General features: G+C 34.0%; 1 protein-coding gene across 1 annotated transcript in view; it reads left to right on the top strand.

The window, feature by feature from the left end:
* Positions 1-26,816, top strand: part of HFM1 (helicase for meiosis 1) — a 31,409-nt gene extending 4,593 nt beyond the window's left edge. The window contains exons 5-38 of the mRNA XM_050977419.1: positions 254-301; positions 1,732-1,802; positions 2,276-2,408; positions 4,585-4,736; positions 5,088-5,165; positions 5,308-5,469; positions 5,901-6,101; positions 6,182-6,270; positions 6,927-6,970; positions 7,062-7,163; positions 8,505-8,650; positions 9,065-9,159; positions 9,988-10,121; positions 11,014-11,061; positions 12,983-13,063; positions 13,686-13,777; positions 14,602-14,708; positions 14,797-14,844; positions 15,038-15,135; positions 15,226-15,357; positions 18,219-18,304; positions 19,216-19,299; positions 20,295-20,452; positions 21,162-21,265; positions 22,733-22,888; positions 23,135-23,230; positions 23,634-23,752; positions 24,575-24,657; positions 24,749-24,858; positions 24,961-25,059; positions 25,521-25,581; positions 25,851-25,956; positions 26,322-26,479; positions 26,750-26,816. Of these exons, the coding sequence (XP_050833376.1) occupies positions 254-301; positions 1,732-1,802; positions 2,276-2,408; positions 4,585-4,736; positions 5,088-5,165; positions 5,308-5,469; positions 5,901-6,101; positions 6,182-6,270; positions 6,927-6,970; positions 7,062-7,163; positions 8,505-8,650; positions 9,065-9,159; positions 9,988-10,121; positions 11,014-11,061; positions 12,983-13,063; positions 13,686-13,777; positions 14,602-14,708; positions 14,797-14,844; positions 15,038-15,135; positions 15,226-15,357; positions 18,219-18,304; positions 19,216-19,299; positions 20,295-20,452; positions 21,162-21,265; positions 22,733-22,888; positions 23,135-23,230; positions 23,634-23,752; positions 24,575-24,657; positions 24,749-24,858; positions 24,961-25,059; positions 25,521-25,581; positions 25,851-25,956; positions 26,322-26,479; positions 26,750-26,816 (3,548 nt within the window). The remainder of the gene's footprint in view (positions 1-253; positions 302-1,731; positions 1,803-2,275; positions 2,409-4,584; positions 4,737-5,087; positions 5,166-5,307; positions 5,470-5,900; positions 6,102-6,181; positions 6,271-6,926; positions 6,971-7,061; positions 7,164-8,504; positions 8,651-9,064; positions 9,160-9,987; positions 10,122-11,013; positions 11,062-12,982; positions 13,064-13,685; positions 13,778-14,601; positions 14,709-14,796; positions 14,845-15,037; positions 15,136-15,225; positions 15,358-18,218; positions 18,305-19,215; positions 19,300-20,294; positions 20,453-21,161; positions 21,266-22,732; positions 22,889-23,134; positions 23,231-23,633; positions 23,753-24,574; positions 24,658-24,748; positions 24,859-24,960; positions 25,060-25,520; positions 25,582-25,850; positions 25,957-26,321; positions 26,480-26,749) is intronic.

The raw sequence follows: 26,816 nt of genomic DNA, 5'->3' as shown, positions 1-26,816 counted from the left end.
TTTTTAGTCTCTGGTACATGCAAGATACCCTTAAACTGGAGTGAGTTCATGAAAGGGCCACCACTATGGCCTTTTTAAATGATAAGCTGGTGACCTCCCTGTCCTATCCCATCTTCTCCTTTCTATCACCTGGACCTTGTTGCAGCCTTGAAGCTCCCTACACAACACACAGCTTGGGGTCAGGAAGATACTTTTCATGGTTATTGGTTGAAAAATAATCTTATTTATAAGTGAACTATTTTTACTTCTTTAGGAACTACAGGAAGAGAATTGGAAATTTTGAGGGCCGTTACAGAAATACGTATCCTTGGATTTGCTGGATGTGGTTTTCCTGATTTTATTACAGTGCTTTTACATTTGTAAAATTATAGTGTTTGATTTGTAGCCATAGAAATTAATGCATTACATTATACCAGTTTCAATTTGTAGCATAATGCTGGGACTCAAATGTTCAATAGGTGTTTATCCTTTTGACTTCCAAAGTCAAAACTTATCATATTCCTTAGTGGTCTGTACTTATGTTGTAGTGTGCCTATACTGTGTTTCCATTCTTAAAGCAGATTTTACCATAATTTTTTTTCTTCTTGGCCCTGCCTTGAACATAACCAAGCATTCATCTATATCTATCAAACTTCTGGGGTTTTTACACACTCTTTTCAATACTTTGTTTATAGGAACCCATCAAATGGTAGGTTAAATATCAGGAAGAGGAAATGTCTAAATGTAGGCACCTTAAATTCATGTAAATAGCTTTATAAAGGCAGTTTTCAAAGTTAGTAAGGATTCTATTGTTGTGAATTTATCAATTAAGGATCATTAATGCTATGTAGTTTGAAAGTAAATCACTTATTTAGAGCAGGGATTTTAATTTTTTTTTTAAATCCTGGTTTTCTTTATTCTAATGTTATTTGCTTTTTTAACCCATTTTTAACTGCTTTTATTTCTTGCTTTACTCCTGTATCTTTTCTTTTGTAGTCATTTAGTGTGCCATGGATCTGAGGCCTTAGAAGTTCATTGTTCCTGTTGCTGTTGGTGTCACACCTGGTTGTGTGCTCACCTCAGCCTGAGGAGATGCTCACAGTCAGGCTGCTTATGTGGCTGCTCTGCGAGTCCAGACAGGGATCAGCTCGCTGCTCTGGAGCTGTAACCCAGCAATGCTCCCTGTTCATCTCCCACGTATTATAGATAAGAACGTTGTCTGAACTACACACATTATTGGCAACTGAAAAATATCTTTAAACCAATTTAAAAGTGATCATAGGTGAATTTTTTTGCTACTGTTATCTCTGGGCATACAGTATTATGCTAAATAATTTGTATTTGTTGTATTACAAATATTATGTGACCACTGACACCTTAGGTAACAGCTGTGTTCTGCTTGTTCATGTATCTGATTTGTCCCTTGCAGCTTCACATTCCATACCTGTCTGCCATCCTATAAAGCCTATGCCAGGGAGGAGGTTCTTGATTATTGCTATAATCCTGAGACTTCTCAAATAAGTTGTGGTTTTTTCAGTGATACGGAATATATGGCACACCAGGAATCTAAAGCTACTAATAATACTAATAAAACTACTAATAATAGATTACTTTTGGATAACTTTTTACAAGCCTGTGTAATATTGTGGTATGTTTTAAGTTTGCATTTAAATTGCAAGGACAAGATGCATTTGCATTCCTAGAATTTTATAATTTATGCTCTAGTATTTTAAATTCCTTAATGCTCTCAAGCAACCCAATTTAGAAGTATTTTTAAGGAGTTCCCATATTTTAACTATGCACAGTCAAAAGCTTTGGATGATGTAAGTATGGAACATAAACTGCAGCTGCAAGTAGTGCTTTATAGATAAATTTAAGTGGGACTTTGATATTCAGAGCATAAAAGGGAGTAGAAAATTATAATATATGTAGAACCTCTTCCTGGAATAGTTTATCAGGGTTGTGCTTAGCTGGGAGAAGAGACCAGAAAAACTTTAAAATGTGTTTTTCTCAGTTTAAAATACATTTATGTTAAGATGAGAATTACATTTATGCATAAAGATTGGTAATATATTTGCAAGGAGGAGGAAGGGTGGGTGAGTGAGTGACATGGGTGAGTGACACTGCAGAGGGGGAAAGAGGGAAGACTCAATCTCAGAGGAAAATGAGGGAGCTTGCCTTGAATACACTTGGCTTCTAAGGTGGTGAAGGATAAAATATGTGGAAAGGAAGCACAGTCATGCAGACCTTTCATTTGTCATTGAAAACTTAACAGGACTTGGCAATTCTTTCCTAGCTTTTATATACAGATAGGAACTTTGTGATTTGTGCTCCAACTGGCTCTGGGAAGACTGTAATGTTCGAACTAGCTATTACCAGATTACTCATGGAAGCCCCACTGCCTTGGTTAAACATTAAAGTTGTTTACAGTAAGTATTATGCAGCTTTAAACATTTTGGTGACAGAAGAGAAAATGTCATTCTGGGAATGCAGAGATCTGGAGTGAGTCCAGGAATAATATTGAGATTAAATACATTAAGGTATTGCAACCTGCTTCATTCTTTACAAAGTTGATTTAGTGTTCATTTGTGGTACCATTGTAACTGTTACTAGTACTTAACAGCACTGTGTAATTGTAGTGTTCAGCATTGCCTATACAAATAAAAATTAGAAAATCCTGTAGAAGTTTGTCCTCCAAGAAGGTGAGATGTACGCAAAATGTAAGGAGGAAGCAAATTCTTAATGCATGGTTTCTGGCCAACACTATCTTTTGTATGGCTGGCTATTGCTCTGAGATGAGGATCAAATTTTTCAGGATTCACTTACCTGGCAACGTTTCCTGCTGTTTTCTGAATACTACCTCAGAGGCACCAGAACTGTGATCTTCATAAATTTAACTGATCTGTGTAGAAATATGAAAATACGTGGAGATACTCACACCAGTTACACTTTTTTTCTTTCCTTCTTAGAGAACTGAGTTAATATTGTGTAAATTTTATTAAATTGGTGCTTTTGTCCCAGTTTTAATTTATTTCTATGTGTTTGTCAGCCTTGCTATTAAAGGTTTTATCCTTATATTTACAAAAGATTCATATTTGTTTTTTATTCCATTTTGTTCAACTTCTTACAATAAGGCTAGTGTTGCTTTCGAGTTTACTGTGGGTTGTAAACTGGTCTTAGAAGCAGGCATGTGCTACAGGTTCTCTGTCAGCTGAACCAGGTTGAGTGTATGGTAATAGTTTCCACTTGCCTTGGTAGAATTACTACAACTTGGTTGGTTGGAACTGTCAGTAAGGAAGCAGTTAGCTGCTAGTGGAGGTAAATCTGCTGACCTTTCCAGATTCCACAAAGATGGAGAAGGAGACTTGTAAGTTTTCTGAATGTTGGAACAGAGGTTGTAATCACACTATGTCCTGCTGGTGTGAGCACTGGTGCCTGGTTCATCAGTGGCCCCATATATATGAATTTGCTTGCAGTAGTTCTGTTGAGTTGTTTTCCTGTAGCTTTACATCCAAGGACTGGTGACTGTAGTTCCAGGAGCAATCTCTTGCTTCTTGCATTGCTGAAGATGATTAGCTTTGTGATTTTGTGAATTACTTGCTGGTAGCTTAATCAGTTTTCTGGAGCTAATTATTTCTCTGATGCTCTTATGAGATTTTACACCTCTTTCTGAAGCAGAGACTGGTTCTTATATCTCTTCATTTAGAAGTAATTTGTGAGCTATTATGCAGAAATAATTCATATTCCAGTACCTCTAACTAACTAGAATGTAATCCCTGCAAGCTCTATTATACTAGGGCTGTTTTAGACTGCCTCTTTCACTTAAATCACTGCATTTTCCGTATAGATTAATCATCTAGTATAGCCTTACATGTATTGTTAATATCAGTCCTTATTGAGAATGATATCTGATTTCTGGGAAAAAAGAGTCTGCAAAAGTACAGTGTGTATTCTCAGGAAAAGAAAAAAAAAAAGAGTAGATTGTTTTAGGATTCTGTTTGTGAGAACCAGCATGAGAACTGCTACCTGCTGTGTTAGCTGCTTCATATGACCCTACACTTAACTGTACACTTGATTTTGATAGAATACCAGAAGAAATAAAAGTCTGTCTCTTGCTCTTGAATGGTTTTTCACTTATACTTTGCTCTCTGAATACAGAGTATTCAAATCATTCTTAACTGGGAAAAGGTTGGTGTTTCTCTGATCTTCAATTAGAAAATATGTATTTCCTGTGGTTTCTTCCATCTGTGAAAAAAACCTTTGATAGCTGAATGATTGTTTCCATGTGGTACTGCAAAGAAAAATCAAACCCAACAGGATAAAGGATTAAGAGAGAGCATAAATAATCTTAATTAAAGGGTTCTGTTTCTGCTTGCTGATGGGAAGAAATAGGGCCCAAAGCTCAATATTGATTGTGCACATGGAGTAGGATAATAAGAACAGTAACACCAGTTACAGATTTTATGGTTCTGGAAGCAAAGCTGAAAATTAGGGAAATTAAATTCAAGAAGGCATCTTACTAAAGAAACTAAATGCATACATTTCTAATACAGTTGAAGATTTGGTTTTCCTGATTTAATTTTCGTTATTTGGTGTTGTTTTTAGTGGCTCCAATAAAAGCTCTATGCAGTCAGCGTTTTGATGACTGGAAAGAAAAATTTGGACCTATAGGACTCATCTGCAAGGAGTTGACAGGAGATACAGTGATGGATGATTTATTTGAAATACATCATGCTGACATTATTATCACTACACCTGTAGGTTTCATTCCCAGTTCTTACAAGAACTTAGAATAAACAGACATGAGTGGTCTCCTGCAGCAAGGACTGCTCTTTTTTCGTTTTTTTGGTAATACACAGTAATTTTGTGATCCTTTTGTTTGTCTGCACACTGCTGTACACACTCTCAGTTCATATAAACGAAAGTTAGTAATATAATAATGTGCCAGATGAAACGTAGATGGCATTAGCTTGAATTAATTTGTTTCTGTTTAAAGATTTATTGACGTTTATGCAGGTCTCCATGTACTATAGTTGTGGCATGTGTTGGCATTTAAAACACCTTTCAGCTTCTATTGTTGTTTTGATGTGTTGTTTTTTTCCTCCAAGGAAAAGTGGGATAGCATGACTAGAAGGTGGAGAGACAACTCTATAGTCCAGCTTGTGCGACTGTTTCTCATCGATGAGGTAAGAAAATGAATGGTGATTTATGCACTGCTTTTATATCTTTTGCAAAGATAAAAGGAATCTTAGAAAATATTAAATGTATTTAGTACATGTCCGATTGTAACTGGAAAATATTTAGCACATCTTTTAAAATTCCTGATAGGTACACGTTATAAAGGATGAAAGCCGTGGTGCAACTTTGGAAGTTGTAGTCAGTCGGATGAAAACTATTCAGTCTTCTCTTTGGCGTCACTTAGAGAAACATGACACTGTTCCTCCCCTGAGATTTGTAGCTGTTTCTGCAACAATCCCAAATACTCAAGATGTAAGAGTTACATTTCAACCATATTTTGATTGGTGGAGTTGTGTTTTATAAAATTTGTCTGGAATTACAATTTTAGATTGATAGCAAAATAGTAATTTTTAAGCTGTCATCTGAAGACAGCTATGAGGCTGCTGCTAATGTAAGATTACCTTCAACCATATGGAAATGTCAGCCATGTATGTACATGCTTCAGTTTTAGATTTCTGCTTGTTATTTTTACCTCATATGTGCAAATCACAACAGAATTGAGATTTCAGTCCAAATTATATTGGTCCTGCAAAAAGCAGCCTCTCACCTGTGATTTTAAAAGATAAAGAAATATGTTAGTAGTTTACGCATGACAAAAGCTAAGTTAATTATTCTGTGATGTTATTAGAGCTGGAGCACAATTAAAAGAAGAAATTTATGTTTTCTGTTCTACTTTTTTAAAGATTGCAGAATGGCTTTCAGATAGTAAGATGCCTGCTGTTTGCCTGAAAATAGATGAGGATCAACGACCAGTGAAGCTACGCAAAATTGTGCTTGGTTTTCCTTGCAGTGACAATCAGACAGAATTCAAATTTGACTTAACTCTTAACTACAAGATAGCTAGCGTTATACAAACATACTCGGAGCAAAAACCAGCACTTGTGGTACACAGCTTTTTTTTATCATGTTTGAAATTGTTTCTTTCTTAAAAGTGTTGATTCAAAAAAATATCTTTTATTTATAGTTTTGTGCCACAAGAAAAGGAGTACAGCAGGCTGCTTCTGTTCTTGCAAAAGATGCTAAATTTCTACTGAGTATAGAACAGAAACAAAGGTATTTTTCTATTTAAGTTGGAAGTAAGTGTTTGTACATTTTAGTAACCTGTGATATCTGTGAAGAAAGCTGTTGAGCTAATACAGTTTCTAGAAGAGGAGTGTGCAACAAAATCATCATCACAGTTGACATTCTTTTTTGGTAAATTTGCGTTCTTCTTGGGAAGTTTTGTTTACTTCTCAGAGTTTTAGGGTATCTTTCACTGTCATTAAGTTGTTTCTCAAAGCTGTTTTCTGAACATAAAAATGCTAATTCTTACGGCCTTCTGAGACCTTGTAATGCAAAGATTAAGCATATGAATAGTTGAATTGGATGTGACTTTACTAGTGTTTTAAGTTGTCTTTACTTTTTCAGATACTGTTAACAAATATAACCATATTAATTATTTTTTACTTCAGGGTTGCCTAGTCATGGTAACTGCAGAAGCTACTTCTGGCTTTGGACCTAAAATACGATCTTATTTGCTTTATGTGAACAACACATAAGGATTGTTGATTGTCACTTGGAAAGATGACCAGGCTTGAAAAGCTGTAACGGCTGCCCCAGAGAGTCAGTCTGTTCTCTCTGTGAGGATGGGAAGGGTGGTGGTTGAAAATAACCAAAGAATGTATATTTTTAAATTTGTTTTTTTGTTGTTGTTTGTGTGTGTTGCATAGATTACAGGGGTTTGCAAATTCATTGAAGGATTCCAAACTCAGAGGTAAATATAACCTACAACTTCTCTGTTCTGTGATTGAATATTTGCTTCAGGAAACCTAGTCAAATGATGTATATAATAATTTCATTATCAGACCTTTTGACGTATGGTGTGGCTTACCATCATGCGGGTATGGAGATATCAGACAGAAAAATAATTGAAGGAGCTTTTACTGTTGGAGACTTGCCAGTACTTTGTAAGTAAAATTAACTTCAAAAGCCAAAATTTAATTTCTGTATCCTGAGAACATTGCAGTTTGGAAGTAATATTTTATGGTTCTATGGTTTGCTTAACCTTTGGAAGTTGTGAAATCCAGGTGGAGGTGTTTTTGTGTTTCACATGTACTTTTACCTTGTGAGCCTACATATGCACTGTTACTAAAGACGGTAGAACTTCTTTTCACCACACATGGAGGTCATCCCCCTCGTATGTCCATATAGATCTGGCCATGTCTGTTTCATTTTCCTACCATTGAACCCTGCCATTGAGGTGGAGTTCTGTGCTAGTGAATCTTTCCTCTGAGTGTCTGAGATGTTTTCTTTGCAAGTGGCTTCCCTGAAGGTAATTGTCTACATTTATGCATCTTAGGTGGGCAGGATGCTATTTTCAAACTCCCATACATGGTGTTGTGACTGATGGGGAGGTCCCTAAGAAATAGTCCATCTGTTGTTTTGTGAAATGAGAAGGGATTTGCGATGTGATTGTCTCATCTCATCTGGGCTTTCTTTTTCTGTAAAAAAAAGTTCCAGACCCTATGGGGAATTGTCTGTGTGGTTCATATGCAACACTAAATGATCTGTGGATATTTTTCTTTCCTGTTAAATTGGTCATAAGAAAAAATAATATAATTACTAATTTTAATTTTCATTTCATTTCCAGAAGATTTGGAAATTTCAATAATCCTTTATTTTCCTAGCAGAATAGTAATATCAGCTGGCCCATATGACTGGCTTTCTGTGTTGAATTCTTGCCACTCCATATATTCTTTAGAGAAAGTGAATTAGGAAACATGAGTGTAAGACTGCTGTTTTCTGTGTGAGAATGTGTGTATTGGTAAAGTGTTGTGAAGTATTGGTGGTGGTTCTGGTTTGGTACCATGGATATAAACAATGCTAATGGCTAATGATTTAAAAAATATATCTTAATATTGACCACTACTAAGCAAGATGAAGCCATGGTTCTATTCAAATTCATACCCTTGAAGAAATAAGAGTAAGGTTTCTTCATTGTGTGTCTGTTATATTGAACATGGATTGTATTCTTGATTATCTCCAAGTATAAAGGAACATTTAAGTAAAAGTGGGATGTAATTTGTTAAAGAATATGAGAACAAATGAATGCTGATGATCAGATACACAGAAACTGTTATGTAAATACTTGTCTGAAATCTACATCAAATTCTTTGTGGTGCAGAATGTCCACTGATTCCACTAGAAACTAAGAACTCTTAGGCATCAAGGGTTAAGTTACCTATTTGCTGCTTGATTAGTGTCTGCTAGACATTTTGATGGTGTTCATATACTTTGATCTGATGTAGTTACTACTAGCACCTTAGCTATGGGAGTCAATCTGCCTGCACACCTGGTGGTTATAAAATCCACAATGCATTATGTTGGAGGAGTGTTTCAAGAGTACAGTGAAACTGATATTCTGCAAATGATTGGGAGAGCTGGAAGGCCTCAGGTAAGTGAATGTTTTATTGTATTGATGCTGTCTATAGGCAAATTAGTAGAAGCTATTCTTGCAGAAGAAAGTACAATGCCATGAATTTTGCTGCAGCATTTAGTTTTTAAAGGGTTATTAATACTTAAATTACTCCTAGGTAAGTTTTCTGTTGAGAAAGAAATCTGTTTGCTTTTGTATTGTCCATCAAAAATCACTGCTTCACCTTGCAGTGGAAAAAGATCTGAAGATTACATTTGGGTTACATAGAGAATGAGGATTAGAGAGAAAGTAGGAAACTGGCATACAATACTCATTTTAGACAGGATTTTGAGAAAAGAATTTTAGAAGATTCAGCAGCTATGTGATGCATATTCAACTGTGTTTTTTTCTAAGAACTAAAGAGCAGTTTTTATTTGGGGTTTTATTTTTCAGTTTGACACTACTGCCACAGCAGTTATTATGACTCGTTGCAGTACCAGGGAGAGATATATACAGATGTTAAATGGAGCTGATATAATAGAGAGCAGGTAACTAAGTAGATAGTAGCAGGTAACTCTGTAGATAGTAGCTAAACTTCATAGTGTCTGCAGAATCTGTTTTTCTTCATGTGGGGTTTGGGCTGCTTCTTTGGTCTATTTAGAAGAAATCAGGAAAGAATTAAGGAAAATAAAGCCAAGCTTGTCGGTAGTTAATGTTCTCTTGTTTTATTAGCCAAAAGAATCTTTAGGACATCTTAAGCTCAAAAAAAAAAAAAAAGTTTTAGATTCCTGCTGGAAAACTGAGGAAGGTGAAAGATATTTATTGCAAAGACAAAAAGCAGGAATTGAAGGCAGCCCCTGTCTCTGAATTTCTAGATGATAGAGTCTGGAAAGTATTAGACCTATATTTGCTGTTATGAGATTATCATGAGAAATATGTGGGAAAGTTGGGATGTTAAAAGGTAAAACAGGAAATTTTACTCATTTAATTTTATTAAGGTTTAATTTTTCAAATATATTTAGAATATCAACAGCACAGAATGTCTGTGCTGTAATTTTTAAATGCTTGGAACTTTGTTTTCTAGTAAATGTGGAACTTCACTATTGACAGTTTATTTTTGCTTGCTAGGCATTATGCCATAATAAAAAAATTGCATTATTAATTACTTACATAATCTTTACTGTTCTACATAATCTTACTGCTTTATCTACTGTTCTATCAATTTCACTGATTACAGTGAACAGTTGTGGTTTGAGGGGAGGGGTTTGTTTGATTTTGTTCCTTCTCAAAAATTAGTTTTAGCACTTTTTGTATTGCTCATTGGTACATTTAACATTTAAACATTTAACATTTTAACTCTTGTTTTTTTGTGCTAGCTTGCACAGGCACCTTGTTGAACACTTAAATGCAGAAATAGTGCTACATACTGTCACGGATGTCAGTGTAGCTTTGGAATGGATACGATCAACATTCTTGTACATTAGAGCCTTAAAAAATCCAACTCATTATGGTTTGTTAGAGTTTATTTTTTTAATTCATCTAACTGTGGCATTACGATGAGTTATTTCCATTTTATTTGTCTGTCATTTTCTTATAGACTGTTATTTCATAACGTGATGAGAACAAGATGTGCAATGTGGCCTATAACATTTTGTTCTTTAACATAAGTAGTGGGAGTTTCAGCATGGTATAACTTTTAAAAACTGTGAAAAACATTTACGGCTTCATAATCCATTTCTTTTTATCTTCATATACTGGGCCATGTATTAATACAGTATCAAGCCATAATGTATTTTGCACTGCTGAATATGTAATCTGCTAAGAAAAAGAATAGTCTAGTATTTCATAGTTTTTTTCTAGAATAAAATTCTAGTTATCTTAATTCCAATGTCTTCAGTTTGTCTTGTCTAGAACATTATCCCAGTCCCCAGCCCTGACCATATATTTGTTCCTGCCCACTTGCTCTACGCCTGATTTTGAAGTCATTGGGTAATTGCTGGAGACAATTTTATGTAAGGATCTATAGCTGGAACATAGCACATCTAGTACTTGAATGGATGTTACAATTTAGGTGGTTTCCTATATTCCAAAATAAGAAAACTGTACCTGGAAGTTTCTACTGACATTTCTGAAACTTTTAGGACTCTGATATTTTACATGGAGGAATGTCTGCAGCTTTTACCTTTGCACATCTGTTCTAGCAGTCTCTTACTGATACTTAGATAGTTACACCCTGTAAGACTTCTTACTTGTTTGCAGTATAATAAATATTCCCACATTTTACACTTCAGGGTATTTATCTGCTTCCTAAAAATCAGCAAATCAGTTTTAATGGGTAATGACACTGAGGAGGAAGTGTATGATAGTACTAGGTTAAAACAACTTTTGTCTTTGCCATGAAGGTTTTTCATCTGGATTAGATAAAGTTGGAATTGAAGCAAAATTACAAGGTAAGTGGCTTCTTAGCTTTTTTCAGTAAAATGTTGCAATTTAGGGCAGGTACACCCATGTTTATTATCTATATCCATTAATTTCAACAGATCCATTTGCAGAACAAATGTAATTTACTGTGTGTTAATAATTTTATTTTGTTATTAATATTTTTAAATACTATCGGTACCTTTTAACTGATAGAAAAATTTTTCTTGTATAGAGGAAAATCATTAAATGCCTTTACCTACTTTATCTCCATATACATGCTCAGAAATATGGAGCAGAATATTTTAATTTTGCTTGTTTGTCATTCTTCCTAATTTTCCTTTTAATTTCTGTTACTATACTTTCAAAAAAGTTCTTTTCAGAAAATGTCATCTTCCGTTCATAAATTTAGCCTTGAAAGCAAAGGATATAAAATGGAAACATCTTTGCCTTGTCCAGAAACAATTTAAACTTGCATGAGTTTAAGAGGCTTTTTTTTTTTTTTTTTTTTGCTAGGAGTTGAATAAAACCCAGTTATAAACCTTTTTTTAAAAAATACTGCATTTTAGCTATTTGCAATTCCATTACACAACATACAGTGGACAAAATCATCTGTGAATTGTTGTCTATTAACTTTAAATACAGAAGTAGCATACTGGTTTGTTTTGTTAATTTATTTTAAAGTAAGTTTTCTAGTACTTTAAATGTTAGTATATTTATAAAAGAGTACTTGCTATCAAGTTCTGCAAATCTACAAATACAATTTTCTTTCTTCAGTGAAAGTCCATCCAGACCATTTGGAGCTAAAATGTCTGGAAGATCTGGTCCATGAAAATGGACAGATAAAATGCCCAGGAATTTGTAGAACTTGGACTCCACTTACACATTTTTAACATAACTGTGTAGGAAACATTTGTGATTGATTTTGGGCTTGGTGGCATGATGGTGAGGCTGTTCATTATGTAAGGGTTTCAAGGGCCTTCAGGAACACAGTATATTTGTTACCACTTGAACTCCCCAAATGTGAGGGACATTGACTGTGACTTGCAAACAGTGAAAAGAGGAGTACATATCAGTAAGAAAATTTGCCTCTTTCAGTAGTTTTCTATCTTTTCCTGTCTTTGACATCAGGAGTTTTCTATTCTTGTCATGTAGGTTGAAAGGAATAGAGGGAATGTAGCACGATACTACCTAAATAAGCCTTTATGGGAGAAAGCATGGTTTAAAATGTACAGATAGTGCTAGAAGAATTCAATTAATGCATTTTTAGTGTGGATTATATTTCCTTGCAGTTCTGATATTAAAAACTATATCCTCTTCCCTGCAACATGAAATATTTTGTAGTAATGTATATAATGTTTTCATATATTTCATGTGTAAAGTGAATGATTGCTAGGGGAACTATCTCTTTGAGTGCTAAGTGACTTCTAAATTCTGAATATCGCCTTGATCTTGAAAAAGAGAGAACAAAAGCCTTTGGTCATTCTTATGCAGGTACCTGACACAATGGGTTTAGTGAAATAGATACAAATGCACCTGATACAGTATGAAAATTTCTAATGAAGGATTCATGAATACTTGTGGGTATTTGAAATTTGAACCATTTCAGTGTTAGCTCTGTAGCAAAAGTCTTTTGTAAAAGTGCTTGTGGGCTCTCTGATCTGTCACTCAAAATTGAATATGGCAGCCTACATTCCAGCATCTAGTTTCTTTTCCTTTGCAACTTTTGCCTTACTGAAAAACAGTTGGCTTGTCCTTATCAATTATCTTTCAGGGAGTTTCCCCAGAGAGAAGTTAACCAACAAATTTAATAGAAGGATTCCAAAACCTTTTCTTGTGTTCAGTGGAATTACTGGGGTACACATTCATACTATTTGATGATGATGTTTGTAGTTTGTACATGAATGAGGTATTTTTAGTACATGCAGAAAACATTTTTCAAATTTTTAACAGAACTGTGTCTGAAGAACTTAAATGATTTATCAGCTTTTGATTTGATCAGGATGGATGAAGCAAATAATTTCAAACCAACAGGTAATACTTGTTTCAAATAAACTAATTTTCAGAAGTGATGTAGAGATGGAAGTGAACTATGAAGGGTCTCAGCTACCCTTGTGACCCATTAATAAGAGCACATAAATGTAGTAGAGAGTAAAATCTGAGGGATTTTTTGAGTAGAATATATGGACAAGTTCCTTGACCAAGTCATGGATATTCATTCTCTTAATCTTGTTTCATGAATAGATCTTCTCTTGTTGCTGAAAATTTGTTATAGACTAGAAGATTGCAGAACACTGACAGGATAGTTGGTTGTGGCACAGTGCAAGGAAGGACAGGTTTTATCAATACCTGCTCTTCTCTAGGGTCCTCTGCTAGAAGTGTTTGGCTTCTTAGCAAGCACAGTTCGCTGCCTGGTGTGTTAGTGGGACTTAATCTCCATTGGAGAGAATTACCACTGCACATGGTTCTTTCTGCCACTCTGTGATCGGCTCAGTCATGTCCATCACACAGCTGGGGACAATAACATACTGAGTAGTGGGGGTAAATCCCACAGAGGCCTGTAGTAAGAAAATTAATTTAATTTTGTGGCTTAAAAAACTAAGCCATTAAAATATACTTGACATACTTATTTTTAAGGTATATTCTTCTTTTACAGAGACTGGAAGATTAATGGCATGGTATTACATTGCATTTGATACAGTGAAGCAGTTTTTCACAATTAAGGGAACTGAGACACTAAATGAATTGGTAATTTGAGTTTTTTTTTTAATTACATATGTTCAATTGTTTTTAAACAGTCTGAAAAAAGAAGCATAAGGTGTTATTTATTTTAAAGAGCTCAGGCTTTGTATAAAGTTTTAGAGAATACATCTAATTGAATTAATATGGAGTATTTTTGAGACTGTACTTTGAGATCTTTTGATTTCCAACTCTTTCTCTGCTCACTAACCTTGCTTATGAAGATGCAAAGTTGCTGAAGCTGTTCTGTTTATGTATTAAAAGCGTTAATGTTTTCTGCTTTAGTAGGTTTCATTTGTTGTGAAAAACATCTGCATCAAGAGCAGGTTTTACTTTTAAGGGAATTGTCTTTCTGTTTGAAGCAGCTTTCCTCTTTCAGCTAACAAGTTGTTATCTGAAGCACAAGATGTTTTGTTTTCAAGCAAATACTGTGGTAAAACAGATTTGCTGTGAAAAAAAAAATGGAACACTTGTTCTGCTGTGACTATCTTTGTTGTTAAAGTGTGAAGAAAGTGGGGTGAATACATAACAGAAAAAGTTGTTTGTATTTCTTTGTTCCTTGTATAAAGTGTTAGTAATGTGTATGGTTGATTTTAGATAACCTCAACTGAAATAGCAATCTAAAAGCTGAAAGAAAAATTTTCCCCTTTTATTAATAGCCTCTATAGGAAGAGGAAAGAAAGCTGGTCAGTATTAAAAAACTGATGGATTGTGTCTTCGCAGTCATACTGTTGAGACAATAAAATTTTTTAAGTGTTCTTTAAAAAAAATAGCAGAAGTAATAGAAAAAATGGCAAATTAAAGCAATTACTAAAAACCTTTAATTATTACAGATTACAATGATCTCCAACTGCACAGAATTTGTGGATGTGAAGTTAAGAACAAATGAAAAGAAAATATTGAACACTTTGAATAAAGACAAAGACAAAATAACTATCAGGTATTTAAAAAATACATTGAAAATTGAAAGTTCCTTTTTAACAATAAATAAAATGAATTGTAGAAAATATGCATGTTTTCATGCATAGGTTTCCAATGGAGGGGAAGATAAAAACAAGAGAAATGAAAGTAAACTGGTAAATATTATATTGCCTTTTTATTTTTTATTGAAAAACTCCCATTTAATGGCTGTTGAAGTCCCTGCTAAATTTTTTGTCATGTTGCAGAGGACCAAATCTTGTATTTCGTTGTTTCTATTCTGGATTTCCTTTTTTTTCCCATTAAAAACTTTGATGTTGTTCTTTGTTTACAAACCCATTCTTTTTCTAGTCTCATTCAGGCTCAGCTGGGATGTATTCCTATTCAAGACTTTACTTTGACACAAGATACTGGCAGAATATTTAGAAATGGCTTGAGAGTTACTAGATGTATGGTAAAATTTAATTAGTTTTTTTTTGGTACATATCCTAATAAGCTACATTTTAGTTTATAAACATAAGTCAATCTTCTTTTTGCAGGGCTATCTGACTTTCTGGCATCATCTAAGAATAACTTCTCTGCTTTATTAAACTCCCTGATTTTGGCAAAGTGTTTCAGGTGCAGACTTTGGGAAAATTCACTTCATGTGTCTAAACAATTGGAAAAAATTGGTAGGTACTAGTTAAAAATTATAAAAGTGTAATCTTGACAAAGAATCACAACTCATAATTAGTCTGCTGATTTCTGTGGTATCTACGTACATAATTGAATAAGTCTGCTAATTACTTATTTGCCACAATTGAGTACCACAGTTGTCAGACAAATCTGGCATAACAAAAGCAAGCTCTTTAGTAATTTTCTTAAGGCTTTCAAAGTATTTCAGAATTGTTCTTATTCCTTAAATTCCTCTCAGTATCCCAGGCATATTCCACATTGATGTGATTGCGGGTCCCTGACTAGGCTATGCCTTCCTTTCCAGGCAGCTGTTGCTGTAGGTCCTCTTACTTGTATGCATTAAAACTTTTTAATTCACATTGAGAAGGATGGAATCATGAAATATAAATCAATTTATTATGCATGAGGTTCTAATACACGTGATGATCAAAAGTTTCTAATAATCTTCCTTTCACTGTATCCTGTTATTGAATGAAATTCTGGCTGGAAGTACAGGCTTGTCATAATTATTTGAAAAGGAGTTCAGAAATTTTTAAGTCTTCTGTTTTATAAAAATGTAGTCATACTTATTTGAGGTAGTAGTGTATCTTCCTGCTTTGATGTCTGGTCTTTTCATGCCTTTGTGCTTTCAACATTCACTGCAGCATTCTCTGTATTTCTTCTTTAGAGACACATCAGCTCTGCACTGAACAGTGTAGAACAGAGATCTTCAAATTAGAGAATGGCTAAACCCAGAGGTCCATCAGGTCCAGAACCTTACAGGCTTGCCTGCTCAAGGGCAGAGGCTGTAAGACTTCATTCATGTGGATTCAAAGCAAGGGCAGGGCTTGATAGCTTGTGCACAGCACAGTGCACAGTGCTGGGAACACATTTCCACTACCCCACACCTGTAGCAATGTTGACACAATCATCTGAGGAATCTGCCTCATGTTCAGCATTTCTGTGGAGTTAGGATGCGTGGGATAAATATGGCACTTGCAGTGTAGACAAATCCTTCCCTGTACACTATATTCAGTAGAATAAAGTCACGTTTAGTTTTTTAATCAGAGGTGTATATACAGACATCTCTGTCCAATTTTCCTTTTTTGGGTACTTTTTTCTTATGCTGTCATAGCTCTTGCAGCATATGTTACAAAGAACTGCTAACTTCCAAAGTGACATTTGTTCCCCTCCCAAGCTTCTTTTGAACATTCTACTGACAGTTCACTCTTTTCCTGAATCAAACACTGAATTGATGCCTGTAGTATGATGTGATTTTTTAACCTCTGCCTATGGCTGCTAATCTTCTTCTGTTTCTTTCTGAAGTTAAATGAATTAAGTTCTGAGAAATTTGCTGATACCATGTAGCATATTCAGAAATCCTTAATTTTTAAACTCTTATCTCAGTGTGCTGTTTTTGAACCTTAAAAATGCCTTATTAGTCAGTATTTCCATTATAAAAGTGACAGTTCTTTGACTGACACTTGGCCTTACTGAGACTGATATTTCAGTTGAATTCTTACTGCATTTCTACAGCTCCTGTCCAATAATGATATTCCTCCATGTTACTGAATGGTAGGTTTGATTTCTGTTTGCTTGTTCTGACAGACAGGATAATGATCAGTTGTCATACAGGATTTATGACGTTTACTACTTGTTCAATTTTACTTCCACTCCCATTTATTCTTTTTGCTCAGAAGTGTAGATGAAAATAAAGAGAAAAAGTCTTATTTATATCTGGTGTTCTCTTCACCGGCAGAAATCCTTCTACTGTTTTAGGAATTAGGATAAAAGAGTTAATCTTCAGCTTCAGTTATAAAGAAACAGGGCAGCAGCTCTAGCAGCAGAAGTAATATATGAGAGTTCTCAGTATTCAAACTGCAGAGCTTCTGCAAAGGAGCAGGCAGATGGTAAAAGATGTTTTCCCCAAGTCAGACCCAAAAGATGTTCAAAGACACATAAAAAGACAAAAGGTCTTCTGTTTCTCTAAATTATTAAATTCTTGAGTTAAGTCTTTTCTTATAAGATTACAGTAATGTCTTCCAAGAAACAACCTAAAAGTATATAAAGAGTTTTCCCACTTAATTTTCAGATTTCTTACACTTGTTCTTTAGCAGAACTTACACAAGTTCTTTAGTAGAACTGTGTGAGAAGGATCCAAATGCTTATTCTAAGTATTTGGTACTATTTTTTACCTACAATCATTGCAGTTGTTTTAATACGCTGTAATGCCAGGTCAGTTAAATGCCTTTTCATATGGTGTGACAAATCTAAATCTCACTGGAAGTACAGTGAATCGTGAAGAGAAATAAAAGTGTTCGTGGGATTCTCTGCTTTTGTGGCTTGCATGTTGTGGGAAGGTTTTTTGCTACTGCTGGAATGACTTGTAGAAGATTATAATAAATACTTCTTTTTCATTGAATTTCATTATTAGCTTGTTCAAATACATTGAGGTCTTTATGATTTTAACATAATTAAATAATTTCTTGAATAGGGAAAACATTCTGAGACAAGGAATACTGTGTGGCATGCTTTTTTTATCATATATATACAGAACACATTTCTTGACTCCTGTAGAAAGTGATTTAAGATCTGTTTTACTGTAGAGAATGCAAAAGTTGTCATCATTGAAATATTCTATATTTTCATGTTTGGCTTGTATTGCATTTCTTTTTCTCTTTATTAATGGAGAAATTAACTACTACTGAAATACTTAAACAAAAATAAGTTTAGTGATTTTCTGGGCAGAATGATGCATCAAATGTAACATAGAATTATTTATGCTTTGGGTTTACCTGCTGTAATGCATTTGTTAGAATAATTTGAAGTTATTCATTGTCCTTTAACAGCATAAAACTTGTATACATGTTTTTCACAGGTGTATCATTGTCAAATGCTATGGTAAATGCTGGGCTCACATCATTTAAAAAAATTGAAGACATAAATGCAAGAGAGCTTGAATTGGTAACATATTATTTTGTACATAGATAAATATGATAGGAAAATACTGAGGATTAATAATGTTGCCAGTAAAAGCAGTATAGTAAATATATATTTGCTGTATGACCATAGCAAAATTTAGATGTTTAGGTGATTTATTCATTTTAACTAGTAGAATTTTAAAAACTGTGCAGCTACTGCTTGTTTTCCTTTAAAATGTGTATGATGTTTTGTTGTAGCAAACTTAATGTGAATGATGATTTCACTGATTTGGCTGGCTGTGGAAAGCAGATGCTTAAGTATGTAGAATTTCATCATTAACATGGTTTGTAACAAAGGACAATATGCACTTCTCTGTTAGGAGTGTTGAAAAATATAAAAGGGAATATGTATTTACAGTTTCTCCTAGTGTATCTTAATTATGAAAATCCCAAATTTCCATTATTGCAAGTTTGAGATAGGAGTAGAATACAAATCTTCTAAATCATCCATAAAGCACTTCTTATTTTAGGAAAGGTGTTACCCTAGGACTCGTTCTTTGGCTTTTGGCTTCTTTTCTGGGGAAGCTGGTGTTTCAGTCTTCTGGAAGATATAACAGACTTCTAAATCTTACTTAGGTTTTTCTGTTTTGACTTTGGAAATTTGATTTCTCATTTCTGGATCCTTTTGTGTTTTTTCTTGTAATTTGTTCTGTTTTAGTTAAAACTTGTGCAGCATAGAAGAGTCATCCCATATAAAACCTGAGTAGTCATTGGTAGTTGATTGGCTGTTAATTGAACTGAAGGAGTAGCAACATGTAAAAGTGTTGGAATTTCCTTTTGGTAATGTTGCTATTCTGGGCATCACTGACAGTAGAGAACCAAGAGTGAAAGGGGCTTTTGTTGCTAACATAATTACTCATATGACTTTGATTCCTTGGATTTACATCTTTGCAGATTTTGAACAGACATCCTCCTTTTGGAAACCAGATAAAAGAGTCTGTTTTGCACCTTCCAAAATATGAACTTGAAATTGAACAGGTACATTCTTTTATATTTATTTTACGGTTTTATGCTGGTATTATTAAAGGAAAAAGCAAGTACTGACTTAAAGCAATTCTGAGTCTTCACAGATAGAAGATCACACAATATTGTGACCTCCTTCCAGCTTAGCAGGTAGAATGAAACTCCTAAATCTCAAAGGAGAGCCTTGGAACAGACATTCCCCATAATATATTGGCCTGTCTTGATATCATTTTATGTTACAGATGTATACCAGTCTATTCACATTCTAGCATTATATGTGAGTCTGAGAGGTCTCTTGTATCTTGAATTTAAACAAACCCTAGAGACAGCAAAACATCCAAATACAGCTTACTGAAATGGTATTAATGCATGTTTATTTTCTACAGCACACTTAGGAATACAGAGAAACAGTAAGTTATTACATTAACCTAGCTGGTGCTCTTTCAAAGGAAGGGTACAATTCTATGTGTAATCAAGAACTTTGAGGTTGTGATATGCATTTTTTTTTATATATATGGACCACAAAGATGCTCTAGTTTTCTAAAATGCCAAATTTGAAAAGTAACCTTAAAGTTGGTAGAAATGAAGACACATTTGAAATAAAAAGCTCAATAGATGTGTGAAATTCTATTGGTATAACAATCATTCCTAGTTTACTTTTCATTTGACATAATACCAGATGAGTAGCTCAATTCTCAGAATGATTTAAAAATTTATAAATATCGTATGGAGGAATGTTGGGGATGCCAAAATATAACTTCTATATAACAAATTATATTCTTGCATATTTCTCTTTGTCCTTGATTCTCAGTACTGAATCAAACTTAGGATATTTAACTGATGACCAAGTTAGTACTGAAAATCAGTGTCTCTCAGAAGAACAAATAAAATTGTACAAATTCAAATGGCTTGAGTTTTTGTGCTTGTGTCAACAGACAGAAATTTATGGAGGGGCATATATTTTCCTTTGCATATTTTAGCAGTTCTGTCTTCTGTGTCATTTTCCCTAGCTTCCCAAATACAGTGACACGTTGGCCGAAATCTTAGTAACCATCAAATTAACAAACTATGAGCAGCTCCAGACAAAGAGGACAGCGCCAGACTTTCACTATGTTACATTGGTCATAGGAGATGCTGACAACCAAGTTATTTTTAATCAGAAAATTATGTATGTATGATCAGCTTTTTGTCTCGCATAGTTTTATGGTGTGGGCTTTTCATCTGTTCTGTGACTTGCAGATTTTCAATACTTCTACTGATGTCTAATAGTACAGAATTATTCTTTACCCTACAGCATTTTCTAGTCACTGTTGTCATTTAAAATGCTACACAAGATTCAGAAACCCCCAAAACATGCCAGTGTGCTTGTCAGTGAGGAGAGCACTTGTAAATATCTGTTAAACATCAATGTCATATTATGGAAAAGTCATAATAATTTTCCCATAAATATAAAACAAGTAAAATACATTTTAAAAAGGTATATAAACCAGTTGTTACTTACTCCTGGTAGCTATATTTCTTCAATTATATTTTAGAAATAATTTTTTTCCCTCAGAGATGGATTTAAATTCTCCAGTTGGCTAAGAGATGCTTGCAGCAAATGGAAAAAGAGGAGCAGAATCTTTTCCAACTGCTTGACCTTCATGAGAATTCTGGCCAAAATCTGGCACTTTTGGCAAAATGGAAACTGATCTGTAGGATCCTGGCCCTCTTATGGCCATAAATCATACATTATTGAAAAGTTATTCTTCGGCCAATTATCAAGCAAAATGAAAGAACTAGGACTAAATAAAAGCTCTTCCACTTGGTTACAGATACCATAGTATGCATACCATAGTATGTTGTCCTTGTCTAACAACTTTGCTGATGAATTACAGGGATTCTGTGCTTTTGAAAACTGGAAATTGGATGAAGAAAATTGAAGTTAAAAGAGCTCTTAAATCAGAAGACATTAGTATAAATTTAATTAGTTCTGATTATGGTAGGTTAAGGTAATCTTTGAATTAAAAAGCAATATGCGTATGATTTTGGAACAAATTACTAAAACCCTTTCTATTAAGGCAAAGTATAATAAAGTGAGCTGGTCTGGAAACAAACCTCTATAACATGCATTTTACTGGGTTGCATACTGCCTCTCACAATTATTTATCTGTTTATTTAATTTACTACTACATTAAGGAACTGAGATTATCAAACTGTTACTAGAAGACAGTGTTTTGCTCTGTTGATACAGATTCTCTTTTGTCCTTCTCCTTCAAGTGAGTTAACTTTCAGTAGGGGTAACCCATCAGCCTGACAGGTTATTTATGCTGAGCAGAGCTGTCTTTGTGAATGGTTAGATTTTGCACTGTAGTAAAGAGGTGTTGGATGTGGTTCATCTCCACTTTGGTAACAAGAGATTCCTACAGCTGAAAACGTTGTGCCTTACTATGTGCAGATTTAAACATGGATCCCCTCAGTGTCAATTTTCATACAGTTTGAACTATAGCAGCAAATGAGCACCTTACGACCTTGAAACACAAAACTTCAGAAAACAATTTAAAGATAAACTGGCTCCATTCAATTCTGTCATCATGCCTCACCAGTAAAGAAGAGTGCTGGGTGTTAGGTTAACTGAAGTGTAGTTGCTGCTTCCATGGTAAATATTGACATTGAAATTATTACAATAATCAAGCCTGGAATAATCTATATTTCTAAAGCTAGACCCGTGGCTCTGGAAAAAAGGGTTTTCTAACCACACAGAAATTAAAAATGTCCTTTTATCTGCAGGTACAGTAGATAAAGTACTCAGTACTGAGTTCAGTAAAACTTACCACAACAGGTAATTTTTCTGAAACTGGCAACAGTGAAATTAGACTAAAACCAGGTCTTCGTAGTCTCTACTTATTTTTAAATCTGTTCCTATTTCAGACTTCAAGGAAATCTCACATTTTTTAAAAGTCTGTCTGGTTTTCCAGCAAATTTTATTTCCCTAAGAAAAGACAAAATTGCTCTCTTTACAAAGGGTGTCTCTTAGTCTGTCCTGAATATTGGCCTTCAACTTACGAAGCATTATCCATACATTAGTTTTATGCCTTTGCCAGTACAGAGCTGCAGATACTCCTGAACACAGACTGCAGTACAGTTTAAAAGTTGAAATTTTATCAGCTCTGCAAAGTCATAGATAAAGGTAGATTTAACACAATACAAGAACATTTGGTTAAAGGAACTAATTTTGTTTTTCTTCTAGTAACTATGTCTTTAATTCTAAAAAATGTTTGGGGTTTTTAATCTCAGTCCCAAAGAATCTGGTCATACAAGAGTGTGCTCTATGGGCAAATAATTGTTTTAAATTTCCGTGATCTTTGAGTAACATTTACTTGCTTAAACACTTTAGAAAACTGAAGATAACTGTAGTATAGAAACATTTTAAAGCAGTTTTAATATTTTTGTCTTTTTATTTTCCAAGTTGGCCTTGATATACAGCGAGCATATACAGCCTTCTACTTAACACCAAAACCAGAGGGACGTAAGGTGGTTACAAATCAAAAACTGAAAGCTGAATCTACACTTGATAAATGTTATGGCCCACCCCAAAGCTTGCCAGCAGCAAAAGTAGATACAGGTAAATGGTCAGATCACAGTATCTGGCTGATACTAAAGTCAACAGAAAATTGAATTTTGCTTTCACTAGGGAACTAAATCTTTATTCATCCCTGCTGTTTCTTTCTCAAAGGTAATAAAACAACTCTGCTGCATCTACGTGTAAAGTACTACACTGCAGTTCTTTGATGGGTTTGAAAGTAAGAAAAAATCATGGGTGTTTGGTATCCAATATTGCTGTTTGAATTTCTGTATTTTATTTATCTAGGAGGCAGATCTAAACAGGCGATTGCTTACAAGAAATATGGCAACAGAGAATGCAACCACCGCTGTAAAAATAAAGATGTGTGTGGGCATGACTGCTGTGAGTTTCATTAAATCTACTACTTCTGATACTTTAAGAGAAATGCAATTTAGAACAGCTCCCATCATACCAATGGCTACATTAATAGAAACAATGCAAGCAAGAGAATGGGGCCTGAGTTGTTATGATGCAGTCATAAAAACAGTTAAAAATAGCTTTGGCAATAGCACTTTTATAGGCACTACAATGACTAATAATACTTTTTGTACTTAGCATATGATTTTAAAAATGTTAACCTTTTTTATAAATACTATGTTATATCTTGCAGTTAGCATGCTAAATCTTTTAGAATCTTTTAACAGAAGATATTAAGCTTAGTGGCTAAGTTGTTCAAAGTAATTTGAAAACAGTTAGGATTATCCCTTATAACAAATCTAAAGATTATTTTACTTCATTTTCTCAGGTAAAACTGGAGTATCTCCAAAGTCACAGATGAATGGAGACACAAAGTTTTCTTTGTACTTAGCTGATTTAAGGAGCAGGAACTCAGTTTCATCTATACCCCCAGTAAAACGTCTAAAGGTTCACTTGAATGCAGTCAGCCATTTCATAGATTTATTTTAATCTGTTACATATTTGTAAGCATTGTTTGCAGAGAGAATTTTATCACTAAATATGAACATTCAAGTTTGACTTTTCCGTGTGGAGTGAAAAAAGTAAGAAAGTACAATGGTCCAGGAATCTTTGAGAGGTTCTGCTGTTCTTTGGGACATTTCCATTGGTCCACTTTTGTGCATGTCCTCTATATTTTTTCTTTTATAGCATTTGATAGGTTGTGGTTGGTGAGGTTCAGAGGCATTGTTGGAAGGTACTGCACTGTGACTTGCTTTGGCAAAATGACCTGAATGAAAAAAATTGTGGTATTTATTAATGATGCTACTAAGAGTCCTTTTTAAACTGGCAAGTAGATCCTCTTGTTTATAAGAAAACTATCCCTATTAGCTTTAAACTTCTGAAACATTTCATGGCTTGCACTTTATTCCTCTGAATGTAGTGTTAAACTAGGTCTTTCTGCAGCAAGAATGACATTTGAGGTATTGGAGGGTTTTATTTCCACCTCACTGTTTAGTTTGCTTGTTTGTTTGCAGTAGAGGATTATTTAGCCTACAGCTAACAAAGATGAGAGTCAACCAGCCTGGCTTTGCCAGGGTGCTTGGATACCTCCACCAGAAGCACATAATTCAAACCTTTTTAACAGAGTGCATTAGACAGACATCAGAAAGGTTTTATGACATTTAAATATTATGCTAACTTACAATATTAATGATGCCATTAAGCTTGTTAAGAAATAATAGTTCTTAGTATGTTTATATCTTATAAGTTAAAATATTTTGCTTTCTTTAGATGCAGATGTTAAATCAAGCTGAAAATGTGGATCTCAAACAATTTGTTTTTACACCTAAGTCTTTATTGCCAGCCTTGCCAAGGTATTACTAAGAATTGTTTTGTGTATAAATTTATTTTACAACTTTCTGCAATTGTTTTGCAGACTTGTCAGTGATTTACTTTTTTTAATAGGTCTAACAACAAACTGTCATCTTTACCACCTTCAGTGGACCAGGCAGATAATATTAATACCTTAGAAGTATCTCAGAAACAGCTGCAATCCTGGAATTGTGGAAAGAGTAGTAAGTTACTGCTAATGTTTAAAATTAAACTGTTCACTGTTTTAATGTTTAAATTAATGCTTCATATTTTTCACACAGATAAAAGCAGATACTGTTTTTCAGATGCTTTGAATGTGGACTTTGAACTGAGAGATGATATTTGGGATGATATTGATGATGAGAAATTGGTATTTGCCAGTAATTTTGTCAGTAGAGAATTAGGTACGGTTATTTCAACAAACTTTTTTCTTTCCTAAAATTATTCTACAGTCTATTATTTGAGAATAAATTATAATAATATATAATGAACAGAACCACCTGAAATTTTTGGTTAATTGGCTAGACTGACAGATTTATTATTCTGCCTTGAACGTCACATATATTGTGATAAATCCAATACAGAAGGGAGAGTTGAAAAACTCACAATTGAAGTTTTTTGATGGCTTGCAACTACATAATTGTTGTTTCATAATGTAGACTGACTGTATATCTCTGCTTATCTTTATATTAGCCCAAAACCCGAAGAAGAAATATTTCAAGTGTTAAGACACTTTCATAATTTTCTAAGTATTATTTATCAGAACATGGGAAATATTTAGAAGGGGTTCTGGCTGCTTCTCAACCCTCTTTTTAAAACTTTCATTCTTTCACAGAACATGGAAATATCTGTCTTCAAAGTCCAGATGAATGTCAACCCCTCTGCCGGTATACATCAAGCAATGCCACAAATAACATTTCAAAAGAGTAAGACTTACATAATTTACTACTGTTTTATTCAGTTTAAAAAGATATTTTCTGTATTTCACATGTATCTGTGTAATTAAATATATAGAAGGTTGTTTACTCATAGAAGTGAGTGAAATTTCAATGTTTAAAAGGTATGAATTGTTGCATTATTTTAATTTGGTTTTTATTTAGGTGTGCAGAGAAATAAGTAGAAAAACCTGAATTGAACAGCAAATAATTTTTCTCTTCTGTAAAAATACTGAAATTATTCAACTTGGTATTTTCAGTTCATGGACAGTACAAGATGAATCCAGTATTCAGAACTCAGATGTTTCTGTGGTCAATAGCACATCAAAAGTGGATTTATCTGTACAGAATAGAAATGTAACTTTGGTGAGTAAAAATATATTGACAACAGAATTTTCTATGATTTGAGTACTTATTGTGTAAATATATCTGCCATATCTGACTTAGGAATCAATTAGGATATCATGAATTTCAAATTGTCCAAATCATTCTGTGTTCAGTGGGATATTCCTGATACAAAGAAATATGATATGAATTTAATTTATATAGCATGATTCCAAAACTATTTACTCAGTTTGTTAATTTTTCTGTCCAGTATATAGTTAGATTCATCACAGGCTTGGTCCTTGTCAAACACCATAATATCAGTTAAATACCAGTACTACATTCTACAACCACCTGGGAGTTTCAGTTGGTTTAACCATATATACTTTTAAACTTTTGTGTTGCAGTTTAGTTTTCAAGAAAAAACACATTCAAGTCCTTCTCAAGAGCAAAAAAATTTACAGTGTTCTTCCATCCCAGAAATAATCTCAGACTCTTCTAAATTCACTAGGAAAGAAGATTTTTTTATTTTCACCAAAGAGCAGGGAAAAGAAGTAGATCCAAGGTAGGAAAAACTTACATATGTTTTTCTGTTCCTTCAGTGTTCCAGTGCTTAGTTCTTCATGGAACAAAGACTTTTGGGCAATGTGTTTGTTTCTAATATTCATTGCTGAAAAGTTTAGTTTTCACAATAATAGTAACAATTATTTTTTCTTGAGAGACTACTTAAAATTATATTGCTTGTCTTGGTTTCTCTTGACTTTGTATAGTGTTCCTGATTCTATAGGTTTTGATGTGCTATACCTGATTTGTCTGTTTGCTTAATCTTCTTTAGATTTCTTCTTGATGATGAAACCAATGATGTCAAGCCCTTTCTTGGAATATTTGATGGTATTTTGTAA

This window comes from Serinus canaria, chromosome 8 (genome assembly GCF_022539315.1).
Source record: "Serinus canaria isolate serCan28SL12 chromosome 8, serCan2020, whole genome shotgun sequence".
Lineage (NCBI taxonomy): Eukaryota > Metazoa > Chordata > Aves > Passeriformes > Fringillidae > Serinus > Serinus canaria.
The sequence above is the reverse complement of the archived record's forward strand: the minus strand, read 5'-3'. Positions and strand labels throughout refer to the sequence as shown.